Source organism: Neodiprion virginianus, chromosome 1 (genome assembly GCF_021901495.1).
Source record: "Neodiprion virginianus isolate iyNeoVirg1 chromosome 1, iyNeoVirg1.1, whole genome shotgun sequence".
NCBI lineage: Eukaryota > Metazoa > Arthropoda > Insecta > Hymenoptera > Diprionidae > Neodiprion > Neodiprion virginianus.
This window is the reverse complement of record NC_060877.1, coordinates 31085491-31100050: the sequence shown is the minus strand read 5'-3', so window position 1 is coordinate 31100050 and position 14560 is coordinate 31085491. Positions and strand designations below refer to the sequence as shown.

The 14560-nt window shown below is 48.7% G+C and overlaps 1 protein-coding gene across 1 annotated transcript; it reads right to left on the bottom strand.

Moving 5' to 3' along the window:
- Positions 1-220: 220 nt before the first annotated feature.
- On the bottom strand, positions 221-2064 carry LOC124296731 (protein sister of odd and bowel-like). Its single transcript, XM_046747045.1, has 2 exons — positions 844-2064; positions 221-708 (listed from the first exon to the last, which is right to left on the bottom strand). The coding sequence occupies exons 1-2, from the start codon at positions 1803-1805 to the stop codon at positions 363-365; spliced, it is 1308 nt and encodes a 435-aa protein (XP_046603001.1). The 5' UTR covers positions 1806-2064; the 3' UTR covers positions 221-362.
- Between the last annotated feature and the right edge of the window lie 12496 nt (positions 2065-14560).

Genomic DNA, 14560 nt, shown 5'->3' with positions numbered 1-14560 from the left:
AAGATTGTTATTTCCCGGTAATCGCAAACGAATTTATGAACTCGGACTGTAATAAGCTTCTAGTTACCGTGAACAGGAAAAATATCTTAAGCTGATGTAATTCTGGGCAAACGGAAGGAATGCGGATAGAAAGAAAGACAGAAAGAAAAAAAGAACGAAAGAAACAGACAAATGATTAGTAAAAAATAATAATAAAAATTTATTTTACACATGCCGCAAAAAATACTAGAGAAAACTCTATATAGTCAGATTTATAATTTCAGTACATACAATCAGTATTATAGACATAATTACAGATCTAATGAGCATGGGCTTAGCTTAATTCTCGCGTAATTATTACACCGTTCGAGTCGACAGAGGGGCTAGGAGGTTTCCTGGAGCACGGCGGTGCTCGTCCCGGGTCCAGGAAGGCTGGGGGGCGGGGGCGAGGAGGCGACCCCCAAATTGTGGGTGAGCGAGTGCCTCCTGAGGTCGCAGTTCCTGCGGAATACCTTGCCGCACGAGGAGCAGTGGTAAGGCTTTATGTCCGTGTGAGTTAGAAGATGAGTCTTGAGGTTGCTCCGCTGGTTGAAGCTACGCGCGCATACGGGGCATTTGTGGGGCGATTCCTCCATGTGGAGAATTTTGTGAACGGCCAACGTCCGACTCTGGCAGAAGCCCTTGCCGCACTCCGCGCACTTGAACGGTTTTTCTTTGCTGTGGATGTACCTGAGGATGTGAGAAGAAAAACAGCGAAGCGTCAGTGAAGAAATTCTTTCGGTGTCTGTTCGCGCGGTCCTCAAGCCGGCGTTCAAGTAACACGTCTCCGAGTTATCGAAGTTAGGAATAGGCGGGAATTCTTACCTGTGATCTCGGAGGTGATCCTGCCTCCTGAACGCCTTCCCGCAAATATCACAGCTGTAGGGACGTTCGTCGGTGTGAGTCCTCTCGTGTATCAATAGGTTGTAGCTCTTGGTGAACTGTCTGTTGCAGAACTTGCAGATGAACTGTTTCTTAGGTCTCGAGGCTCTGCAGGGCCGGGCTAGGACGGCCTCGACGGAGGTGGAGGTCGCCGTCGTCGATGGGAGCAGAGAGGCGGCCTGGAGCAGGTTAGCGTCGGGAGTTATCGCCGGGGCCGGTGTTTCGTCAGCGGCTATTCTCTGGAGGAGAGCGTCGTGGTTGTGGGTCGAGGAACCTCCCGACGAGTTGTTGTCCCGCATGAGGACTTCCTCCTCCTCGAGCAGGGCGAGGTCCTCCTCGGGATCGGTGACGAAGTCCAGATGCGAGACGTCGTCCTCGTCGAGGGTGGTAGAGCCGGGCAAAACATCGCCGAGTTGACGATGATCAGTCTTTGTTGCGGTTGAGGAGGCGGGGGAGGTGCAGTTGCTCTGGAGGAACGAGGAACTCCTCGCGGAGGTATTGTTGTTGTTGTTGTTGTTGTTGTTGTTGATGCTGTTGTTGTTGTTGTTGCTGCTGGCGGAGGAGGAGGTGGAGGTGGAGGTGGAGACGGAGGTCGTCGTCGAGGAGACGTTCGCCGAGGCGTTGCTGCTCGCGTGGAGACGATGCAGAGTCAGGTACGTCTCGAGGGCCTGGAGATTGAGAGCTGCGGCCGCCGCGTGTCCCGGCGGCAGGAGAGCCGCGCGTTGAAGAGCGGCGAGCAGGGCGCCCTGGAGGCCAAGGGCGACGCTCTGGAGGGTGAGATTGGTGATCCCGTTGGAGGACATCTCGTCGTCAACGACATCCGGAAGGGGAGTGAGTTCCTGCACTTCCGCCGAGGATATATTCTCGGGATCGGAATGTTGCTGTTGTTGCTGCTGCTGCTGCATCCTGCCGGTGAAAAAAATCGGCCCGCGACGCCGCGTGTGCGGTCGGATTAGAGGAAGGCGAGGCGAGGCGAGGAGAGGCGGGCGATCACATAAATATCGAGGTCTCGCGGAACGGTGAAAACGGAGCCCCGCGTTATCTCTCTCCGGCGGGTTTATCGTTATCACTAGCCGGGTGACACACACTGTCAACACATTTGAAAAGGCGCGGGTTTACGAAAGTCCTCGGAATACAAACAAACGGAGATGCTCGCCGGGCAGCGGCGCTCGGGCGACTGCTCGGGCATCGCTCGCATGGGCGGTGCTGGTGGAGCCACCTGGTGGCAGGTATCTTACCTCGTCTTGGGCCGCATGGGCCCATTGCCGCCGCCGATGCGCTCCGGGACCTAACCGGGATGCTGGATGGCTGGATGCCCGCGGTCGGGGCCCCCTGCGACCCGACAGCTGCTGCGGAGCGCGATCCGGGCCCTCTCCCGTTTCACGGCCTGGCAACACGCGCCCGCCTGCTTCTCCGCTTCTCTCGTGGTGGCGGCGGCGGCGGTGGTGTATCCTAAGGATGCGCAGGGCGCACCGCATCGAGGCAGGCCGCATGTACCTACGCACCGCGCGGGGGAGACCCAACCGGCGTATTCATAAGCGGTCGCTGTCACGCGAGCCTCGATGCACGCGCGTGCAGTCTTCGCCGGTGCACAGGCACGGGGTCTTCCTTCCTCGTCGCGTCCGATCTCCGCCACAGCAGTAAGGCCCCACGAATATATCGATGGACCGCCGTTCGTTATTCGCGCATACACTTGCGGGTATCGTCCGGGTGCCGTCTGATTTACGGGGCACTGTAATTGAAGCTTCTCGCTCTGTCTGATGCACCCACTACTATACCTTGTACCTACGACCCGAAAGCGAAACGTTTTCCGCCCCGCGGGCGAATCGGAGAAACCGCAAACTACACGACGTTCCGTCCCCCTTTCACCCCGATCCTTGAAGTAACAAGAACTTGGAGAATGAAACGAGAACGGTCAGGATTTACCCCGAAGCCTCGAGTCGCGGATGAAGACTCGCTTCGCTCGGTCGCGTCCGCGCGTTCTCCAGTCCTCGCGGTTTTAAACTTAAACTCCTTCGCAAAGCCGCAACAATTTACGACGGCAATTAATGCGCTAGAGTACACCGGGTAGGTACCTACGTTCTGTACGGTAAGGTTTCGTCTCGTCCCGGCTTCTCCGACGAGGGAGAAAGAGAGAGCGCGGAGAATGAGGGTGCAACGCGATGCGCAGGTACGGGAGAGAGGCCCCTCTCTCTCTCTCTCTCTCTCTCTCTCTCTCTCTCTCTTTCCTCTCGACTCCTCTCCTCTTCGGCAACGCTGCCCGGCCAGGCCTCGGTCAGACTAAATAATATTATAGTTGGTGTTCTCACGGTCCAAGACGCCCGCGGGCCAAAGCGCGTCCCTCCCGCGACTCGCCCACGCCGCCTGAACGGCGCACGGCGCACGGCGCTCACCGTCGCTGAGTGCGACGCGCTTTGAGATAGCCGCGGGTGCGAGCGAGACCGCCGAGGGTCAAGGGTCACGCTTGCGCTCGCTGACCGTCACCGGGGACGGTTCCTTCTCGTTCCTCTTCTGCGCGCTTAATCACCCACTGACTGGGGCCGGTTGCCGGGGCCCCGCGAGTGTGGGGGAACGATTTATGCCGGGACAGGCGGCCGGCTTCGAACCTACGTCCGTCTATCCGACCCTCCGTCCTTCGGAACCCGGAGTACGTACGCGGATATGTTGCGGGTACTTACGTACGTACCTACGTAACCGCAGCCACCTTTGTGCCGGCAGCTGGGCCTCCTCGCTGCACGCTCAGCTGTCGCAATCCGAATGTGTTTACCGTAAACATGTCCACCGGATACGCGCTTCTACTCGGTTACAGGTATGCGTACCATCGACATTGTACATCGGGAGACGGGCTCCAGCCTAATCTCTGCATCGATATTGTGATATCGGTAAAACACCGTCAGACAGACGGACGCGCGACGCGCCGACCAACTTTCACTATTTCAAGGGATTCTCTTGTTACGCGCCTACAAATTTATGGATACAAGTATACTCGAGTAGTCCGTGGTATAAGGTATCAAGTCTGTACCCGTTCCCTACTTCTTCTCAATCTTGTGCTACATAATAATGTGTACGTGGTACTATTCCTTTTTCATCTCCTCAAGTCGTTTTCAATCTACATTGACACGACGCACGTCTCACGAAGACAGGCTTAATCTCGACGAAATTACAATTTCATTCCTATGTATATATGTTTTCTTTTTTTACTCTTCAGAGAAATCTTTCACAGATAAATCGTTGTCGTGGAAGTCTTACTGAAGAGTAATCTTGGGCTATCGAAAATAATCTCCCACATTTCTGAAATTTAAATGCCTCTGAAAGGTTACTGAATTGGTGAACGACTCAATTGGTTAATACTTGAATCTTTTCATTCACACGTCGTGTAGGAATACAGTTCGTGAAACATCTGTCGGAAATTTTAGCCACACGGAAACAGAATCTGTCGGACTTACGTGCGTGACGGTTCTTATAATTTGATTGGGGTATTTGACAAGTTCAAAGAACATCGACATACGAATAGGTAATTTGCATTGCAATCTTTTCAAGTTCTATTACAATAATTATGTCCGCGTATAATATTTATACCGTCGCGCATGTAAATCCGACAGTTTTTATTCTTTTTTGCAGAATGCAATTTTTATTAGGTTCGATCGTAACGCAGACTTTAAACGGTGAAATTTGTAAATAAAAAATGTCAAGAAAAACAAAGTGACAAGTGGTCAATTTTCCAAATGAAATCTCCAATGTGATCATCGGTAAAAATTTATCAATTTTTCTACCCATTTCTAGAGTAGGTACAATGTATTCAATCAGCTCTCCGCATTTCGGGTAATCTTTTGCACCGATTTTTCTTATCTCAGCTGCAAGCATGTTGGTTATACGTACCTGCGGTTATCGCTCTGTTCCAAAAAGCCGTACACCTGTCAACTGTGTGTGCAGGACAGATAAGGATAAGACGATAAAATAAGTCTATAACTGAAACGGGGTGAAGTCAAGAAGTCAATATATTTGTGAGGATAAATTTATTCCGGCGGGATGTACGCCAATGCATATGAAGCGCCGGAGAAGACGCTGATCATCGCGACCCAGACGACGTTTGGACTGGCGTTTAGCGTGGACGTTGGCAATCGTGTCAGGATTTTGCGGTGTTAATCCCGTCTGAGGGAAGGCGTGCGGCTTATTTGATATTCGGTTTAAAGTCTTTATTATCGACAGATAAATCGGTGAATTTGGCCCGTGGTCAAGGCGCGGACGAAGGAAATTACCGATCTGGAACTGAGAAAGCTAAATTTATACCTACGGAATAAACAGGTATATAGATTACGTATAATACGCGCGTGTGCGAAAGATTTTCACTCTCTACGAGAAGCTGCAAAACTCGTTTCATCCTTACACTCGCGCGGTAATTACACTCGGCGATTCGTAGACCGATCATCGGTGTAAAAGGCTGACCTTATCTTTGCGAATTCACGTTTTTTCGACACGTACCTGATGCCCTTGAACCTTACTCCCGTTAACACAGCCGGCGTGAGCGTGGTGAGGGAAATAATTCAATCCTACTGTTTACTGCCTCATTCGAGCGAAAAAAATCTGTACAATCTCTCGTCTCTCCTCTGCGCTGGTTATCGGGACTGGATTGTTTCGGCTACTGCATGCATGACTGGAGAACATTTCCGACGTTAATGAAGTGACAAAGTAATTACGGTATCAAAAATTATCACAATAAGAAAATTTTTTAAATTATGTAAAGCTTAAGCTAACTTTACGCGGTTACCTTATATCCAAAAAATTTTGATAAACCGCGATATTCACAAACAGCATTGGAAGTTGGACGGGAAAAATTGCGATTGCTTGGATGAGGATGAGGCGTGGGTTTCGGAGAGTGGTAGATTACCGCTATAGACAATAAGAACCCCTGCACGGGGACGTCACGCCGCGTAGATAATTAGGTCGCTACTAACATCCGCCTAGAAGCGTCCTCGCCTCTGAATCGAGCGCAAGGGCGGTCGGCCGCGCATCTACGAGGCATCTACGAGGCATCTACGAGACACGCGGTGAACGGTTTTTTATACCTACGAACTTACGTGTGGGTGATAAATACAACCAGAGAAGAATGATCAGACCCGCCGAATACTGGGACCCCCGGGGTCAGCGATAGCGAGATTGATTCGTCCAATTACACTAAGCAATCTCAGAGGTAATTCAATCGTCGCTTCTACTATCATCTCGAGCCTTCCTCCAGGTATGAGCCTACATGTACTTATGCATGTGTCAAAATTTACGCGCTCCCCCGATTTCACCTGCGTTATACTCGTATGTTTGAAAACCGAACAACGACAGTTGTATAATACCTAACAACCCTCGGCGTTTTTTAAATACAAACACTATTCTCATTTCCTAAAACGACGCAAATTACACGTTGATGATAAAAAGCAGGGAATTACAAAACGGCGACCTCGGCAACAGAACTCAGGCAACGTTCGTCACCGTCGTCTAGCTGATATATTGAAAAATGATAAAATCCCCCCCCCCCCCCCCCCCCTAAAATCATGAAATACAGGGCAAAGCGTGGTACCATGGCTGGTGTAGGTATTCGCACTTCGTTTCACCGTGTATACGTACAACGTATATTATGGTACACGACTGCCGACCGCTGAGTGTTCAGTGACGTGTTAGATTACAACGAGCCCGATAACAAATGACGCGCGCCCGGTTAATCCCATTACAACGCGTTATACGAACGAAGGCTAGGTGTGTACGAGATCCAGGCTTGCCTGACGCCGGAGCCGCAAAGGGCGAGCGATCGCCCCCCGCGGGTTCTCACATTGCCTCCTCTTCGCCCCCTCCCTTCCCCCCGGCTGCTGCCGCTGCTGTTGCTGCTTCATCTGAGGGAGAGAGAAAGAGAGAGAGAGAGAGAGAGAGCGAGAGGAAGAAGGACGGAGGGACGGCGGGTCAGAGAGGGAGAGAGAGAGAGGGAGAAAAGCGTTTATTCAGAAATTTTCTGGAGCAATGTGCTCCCTAAGGACAGCAAAAATGTGCTGACCGTGTGCAGTTCTCGATGAAAAGAGAAGATAAAAAAAAAAAAAACATAAAAATATATATAATATTTAAATTAAATCTATGCTTATTAAAGTATAAGTTAAGAATAGACAGTGCTGCTGGCCAAATATTTCCTAAGTCTTCGCTTAAAGATATTTAAGGAAGATAATTCCAGAATTGAGGTAGGCAGAGTTCCAGAGGATACAAGCAGATACAAGAAATGATCTCTGGATCGGTGTAGAGGAATAAATAGACCCTTTGGGTCACCTCTAGTGACTCGGTGACGTATTGCCGACAAGTCATTTGCCAACTCATCAGAGAGATAGCTGGGTGATCCGAAACACAAAGTATTGTACAGAAAAGTTCCCAACATGTATTTGTGCCTATCAGCCAAAGCAAGCCATCCAAGCATACGGTAGTGTGGGATGATGTGCTCGGATTTATGCACATCTAATATGAATCTCACGCAAGAATCGAGGCCACGCTTTAGCTTGAGCTCCAGACCAACTGTTAGATCGCGGTAAACTAATGCATAATAGTCGAAAAGATGTAAAATTAGCGAGTTTACCAACAAGGAGCGCAAGCGAGTTGGTAGAAGTTCTTTATTAGATTTTAACTGCCAAAGTGTATTATGCACTCTCCGCGAGATACTCAGCACCTGTTAAGACCAAGTCAAAGTATTATTGGTTATAACACTCAGAAACAAGGGGAGAGAGAGACAGAGAGAGTGAGAGGGAAAGGGAGGGACGAAGAAGTCGGAGGGACGACGGGACGGTGGGACGAAAGGACAGAGAGAGAATGTGAGAGAGAGAGAGAGCGACGGAGGGAGTGAGGGACATACGTCCCGTCGAGCCCCATAAAGTCCCGTGAATTCTTTTTTCTCCATTTCTTTTCCATGTCCCGTCAAGTCCCGTGAATTCTTTTTCGCCATATTTTTCTCCATTTTTGCACCATGTCCCGCGAAGCCCCGTGAAATCCCGTAAAGTCCCGTGAATGCTTGTTCTTCCATTTTTTCATTATCTGTTTCAACCCCGATTCCCGATTCCTCCGACCATTTATAACCCCCGATCATCCGGCACGAATCGATCCTCATAGATTTGAAATCAATAGCGTACCTCCTTCTCTTTCCGTCCACTTCATTGATATGCTGCACCTGCGGTAATATTGGACGTCGGAAATTTTTACAAAGTCTGTGCAGTGTAATTTTCAATCGATAAAAACCGCCTCGCGCGTAACTCTTCCCATATACCCAATTCCTAAATGTTCTCGGAAATCTCAATCTTACACTATTTCCAGATTGAAATTGTCGAAGCAGGAAGTCAGAATTTCTCTACTAAACCTGTAATGCCTGTTACAAGTATTTCGAAAATGTTTTATCAACAGTTGCCGTCGTTTGAAAGACAATAATAATTCCACTTCTCTTCTGAAAAATCAGCACTATTTTAACACCGCTGTGCCTAACCCCTGACAAAATAACTCACGACGCCTTTTCCTTTCAGCTTCCATCGCCTGCGCTTAGTTTCTCTCCTTATGTTACCGACCGGAAAAAGTGTTTCAAAAGACAAAGAGAGCCGGTGAATTTGGGTGGACGAACCCCCGGGCCCGCTGCCTGCACGATGAACCCTTGTATACTTTTATTCTTCGATAAAATATGGGCCCTTTTTTTTCAGCCGACACTATTCCCACTGTTTTTAGGGCGACCTTTCCGATCGTCATAGTCTAACGGCTAACTCGTGCAGGCACAATATAAATGTGATACTTTCAGCACTGCTGCTTGGAGCTCCGTGAAACTCTGGGACGGAACGGGGGTCTTTATATTAATAATGCATGACCCTCCTCTTGCGAGTCCTCCGGGATGATGACGGTCCTGTTGTGGACCAGCCCTGATATCCTCGGCTGGGTGTTCATCCTTTCGGTAAAAATCTGCTTCCACCGGGAGGCGACGCGTCATTCCATTAGTCAATTACTCACGATTCCCGCGTCATCGCTACAAAACCGGGGTGAAAATTCGCTTACATTTGGTCCAGTACCGCAAAAAGCTGCTTAATTATTAACACCGCAACCAAATTTTGTATTGCACAAACGACGTCTATGACTGTTCCTGATTCTTGTCAAATTCAATCCCACGGCAGGAATCCTTTCAACATACCTATAGAGCAATTGATATTATTTTCAGTTACACGGGGTAATTTGTTTCCGTATTCGTTGCAAGCTTTCACATTATTTTCTGCTAATGCAGTATAATTGCGGAGCTTCGCCGACTCGGTAGATTTGCTGAGAAAAAATTTTGATGTCTTACTTGGAGCGCAGAGCTGTTTTGCCTGGCTCAACTGCAGGCATAACGGCAACTCGGGGAATACAACTAACCTGAGGTCATGTTCCGGTTGAATTTTTTGTTCTGATATATATAGTATGCAGTATATGTATAGACTTGTACATAGCGATATCCAACTTGTAGGTATAAGCGTAAAACGATGTGCCAGAATACGCAAAAACCAGTAAGGATAATCAACACCGAAATGATGACCGATAATTTCTGAGATCCGGTCGTAAGGTGTCTACTAGGATCGAGTGATAAATTCAGCGAATTGTTTATCGGGAAAATTGACTATCGAGTGCCTGTAACAAATGGCAGAGAACCCGGCTGCGGCGTTACAACTGCGCGAGGAAAGAGGCAATTGATCATTTACTTTACGGGTAATTAATTACAGTTTCAGAATTAATTACGCTCGGACAAAATCTGCTGCAAGGCTGTATGATAATGGTGCGCGTGGAAACCGTGTCAAAAATAATATATACCGAATCCTCGCCTTGGGCCTCGCCTTCAGGAAGCAAACAGATTAATCTAAATCTTTTGTATTCCCACAAAAAATCAATATCACTTCAAGGTTCGCATACCGTCTTGATGGGCGAATGTAAAAAAATAAAATAAAATGAAAAATTACAACAATGAAACACACCTAACGTATCGTCTTTTAGTTTATTCCCGAGGCGTTTTAGACAGCCAAAACCAGCGTACGTAGGAGAACATTGGTCTATGCTGTAACATTGCAAATAATTCTTGGAAGAATCCAGAGAGCCATTCTGACTTCTGGACATTGATAAATGGCGCGTGAGTCCCTGCTATTAACCTGCCGCCTTGTAACTGATTAGTCACGATCTGTTCTAATGACGATAAAAAATTCCGTTTTTAGAGGCAATATCAATTCGTTGCACAAATCACGGTATTCTTGGTCGTATAACTTTATTTCTGATCAGCAGGCATATTAGCAACTGCAGTGCTTTGACATGTTTGTTTAACAACATGAAAGAAATTGTCAAATTATGCCGTAGGTTTGTTGGAAACAAGTACGTAATTTGGCTGATCTTAACGAGACCAGCCTACGAACATCCCGTTCGGATGCGTTTCGAGCCCATAAAACATTAACGAATTAAGTTTAATTTTTTTTGTTATTTAAACAAGTCGATAAATATACAACCGATGAAATACACAATTTAGTCAGGTAAAAGGGAGTGTTCTGGTCCAGAGGTCTGGATTTCGGGCGTTATTCACGCTTGATAGAAAAAAAAATGAAAGCATTTTCATCATTCCTTTTCTTCACACAATTTTTATTGTCGTTTAAAGAACTTTCAGTGAAATTTTTCTGAAATGTAAATGGAAATTGAAAAAGTTACGTGCCTCTAAATACGACTATGGCAAAAAAAAAACCGGTTGAGGTGCTTGACACGATTCCATTGCTCCCGTTCATCCGTAACAGAAAAACAACGAACTTCCTTTATTATTAAGAATGTCACTATAGCCTGTACCAAGTAGAGAAAAAAAAGAAAATACGAAAAAATAGCAACTTTTTTAAGGAAAAATTAATTCTTTTTTCTTTTTTTTTTTACGATGTTTTTCAATTTTTTTAAATTGTCGCAATAATAATTTCACAATCCCCGTGTTAGGGGCTATAGAGGGATGTATACTGAAGATTCGTACCAAATTTCAAGTCAATCGGTTGGTTAGAACGCGAGATGTTATGTCAACCATGTTGAAAAATGTGGTGTCGAGATAAAGGCATTTAGAGATAATGCGATTCAAGTTTCGACCTTGGTTTTCACGCTTATTTCTGTATCATCTGGAATGGGAAGCTTTCTAAACGTTGATCGGCGATTTGCAGCATTTGCAGCTTCCTTACAGGCTGATCTTTCTAGCTTTGAAGCCAATAAATCTATCAAGGCGCACACCCAGAGGTCGTACATTGTTTCACTCGAGTGCTCGTAACTTTCTCAATTTTTGTAAATTTCAAATCGGCTCTGGTTCGTCGGTTAAAAAATTCGTTACAGGCACAGACATTTTTTCGAAAAAAAAAGAGCAAGAAATTAAAAATACCTTTATCGAGTCTGCGATTGATTGCAAAAATTTTCCAATCAGCTGTTTCGCCGAAAAAACAACGCTCTCGGCGACTGGGGTGGTAAAAATTTCAAGCGACGTCGACGGTGGTATAAATAAATCCTCTCGAACGAATTTGGCCAACCGCAGTAAATAAAGGTGGCGCGGTACTTAACGACGGGCGTCGGGGAAAGCGACGTTATCGAGAAGATCAGGGTGGCGAGGTGCGCCGCAGTGGCGGTTTCCGTGTTTACGGTCGTAAATCGCTGGAAGGCGATCGGAAACGGATGACGGCCAAGGTGTCACCGCAGCAATCGCGGGTGGGGGAAAGGGGGGGGGAGGGAATGGAAGCCGTGAATATAACACAAGCGGGCGAACCGAGAGGACGGGGCAAAAAGAAGTATAAACCGATCTTTAAGAGGCAGAAGCCTGGCGGGGGGTCCCACCGGGTTCTCCTTCCTCTTTTTAAAGTAAGGACGCCTGTCACCGATAGTGATTTGTGGAGTATATTTGCATTTTAGATTTCGGCTGCCGCGGCCCCGTCTCAAGGCGTCTTCGGGCGTCCGGGGCGTCTCCTCCTCTCGCGCTCCTTCAATTTCTCGTTTTCCGAGGGGACGGGGACGGGGACGGGGGTGGACGGGCCGAGGAATGACATTATTCATATCGCATTCCCAGCTCGCTGATGCCGGTTCACCGTTCCGGTATCCCCGCGGCTCGCCGCGGTGCCAACGGTGATGACGGTGATGGTGCCGGCGGCTCCACAACCACCGTCGGTTCTGGTTCTCCCGGTGATGCCGGCGGTGGGCCGGAGCCTTGTTTATGCGCGTTTAAAGAATGATTAGGCGGCAGCGTCGCGACGGGGGGTGTTTTTCTCCCCCCCCTCGCTCCCTCGCTTTCTCTCTCTCTCTCTCTCTCTCTCTCTCCCTCCCACCCTCCTTCGCAGCTCCTCTTTCGCCCGACTCCCGACTCCCGGCTCTTCGGCCCTTCGTTCGACCGTCAGCAACGTGGCGCGGTACCCGATGACGCCGTGGCCCCGGGTGGCTCCAGTTAGCAACACCGCTTACCACCGTTCTATACGTCTACTCTTCGAGACCCGCTTCTATGCCTCGTCGTTGTCGTCATTATCATCATTACCAGTATCATTAATGTCATTGTCATTGTTGTTATCATTATTATTACTATTAATTTCAGCCGTGCTTTTGTTTTTATATTACCATCCCGGTCGGTAGTTATTCCCAGATTTTACTGCTGTGAGAAAGCTGGAAGCGACCCGGGAGAGCGAAATGCTGCAGAAATACTCCGCACTTTGCTCCGGTATGTACAAGGCGTTTATGCATGCAGCGGATAACGTTTTTCGCCCCGGGCACCGAGCTGCTTGTATACGCGCGTACGTACGTATCGTACGCCTGTGTATAGAAGGCGAATTGCCTCGACGATGACTTCTTCCGCTTCTTCTTCATCGTCAGAAAACAATTGCCGGTCGTACCGCAACTCCTCGAGTCGCACCTTTTGCCGTCACGGATTTCACGGGGCACAAGAGTTTGTACGTATCGGTGTATACTATACGTGTACTACGCGCACACACACACATATATATATATACGTACATTTTATACGTATACGTTATAGATATGCAGATACGCATAGCTGCACGGTTGTCTCGTCGATGGACGCTTCGATCCCGGTTTAATGCCGCGAGTGAATGAACAGCCGATAAGGTGATGGAGAAAGTGAGATTCGTTGCGATCTATCGTCTATCGTTTATCGTTGATACCACCCGGCCTTTCGACGTGTAATAACGCTGTTGCGCGTACCATCGCCGCGCTAACGAGACAAACCTGACCTGTGTGAGGTACCGCCTGCGTGCACTTGCATACCTGTTACAGGTACACGTGACGCCCGGCGTATGTGTTGTACGTTACACGGGTATATCGGGTGCAACCTACAGACCCACGTGTCGTGCGCTGTAAGAGCGCCGGTGGTGAATGTGCCTTGTCATTGGCCGCGGTCGCATGGTTGCTGCTTTGGACTCCGATCAGCTTGCGCCAACTCGAGGGACCGCCGGCTGCTCACGAAGCGACTGTTGACCGTCAAATCTCAATTTGAATATCTTCGGCATTTTTCGGTTGTTCCTGTTCTTTTTTCTTCATTTCCGTTTTTTGCTCGTTTTATTAAAACAGAACAACGGACGCCGTAGGGTGGGTGCTAATTCCGAACGGGAAAACATCTCGGTCGTATATCACACTCGAGGGGCCGTTCGTTTTGAAGAAACGCGGGTATCCTATAATAGTTTAACCGCCGTAAAATCTCGTCTGTGGAAATGGCAGTGGGAAATTGGAGCAACTTTTCGTACTGCAAAACCGAGTCCGTGATCCTTGGACGAAGACGAAATTACACGTACCTAGGTATGCGCACGAGGAACGGAGGAGAGTGAGGATAAGATTGTGCAGGTAGGACTGCAGGAGGCAGACCCGAGGAAGACGAAGGAGGAGAAGACGAAGGAGTTCGATTCGTCGTGCATTCCTGGAGCGAGCCCGTTGAATGACAGATCGATAATTGATCATTATTATCGTATGACTGGGCCCATTGTCGTGGAGCTAGGCCCCCGCCTCTCCCCCTGCAAACCCCCCGGTGGAAACGGAGCGCCTTCGTAAACGCGGTACAGGGCCGCACCCTGTCGCGGGAGGACCCGGGGTCGGAGGTCAACCGTGCAGCGCGGACACCCGCTGCGGTGTCGCAGGGTTCCCATCTCTCCGATGGCGCGGAGCGCGACTGCACTGTTCTCCTTACTCCGTATAAAGCCTGTCTCGAGCGGTCATTTAACGGGATCAAATCATCGGGTCAAACAGCGTCTCTCGCTTCCACTCCTTCGTACCTACATCCTCTTTAATCCCGTCCGGTGTAGATAAACCGACGACGAAATATCAGCTCGCGTGGGAGGATCACAGATCGAGGGAGAGATATTACGGCCGGTCATCGCACGGGTCGTATGTATATGTATAGTCGGCTGGCTGGCTGGTCGGTTGGTTGGTTAGTTTTCTTAATTAGTGCGCACGTTCCCTACGCATCTATCGAAATGGCAATATTAGTCACAGGAATATGGCTCCGTCGATACGTCCGGCAAGTTCTGGTTAAGTGGCCCCCGTCACGGTATGCGCGAGCTGCCGTTACCTCCTCCAGAGTTATACTTCGAGGCGCCCGCTGCCGAGAAGACGCACGGTTTTACCTCGCGCTCGATAATTAGGCCCCGGATTA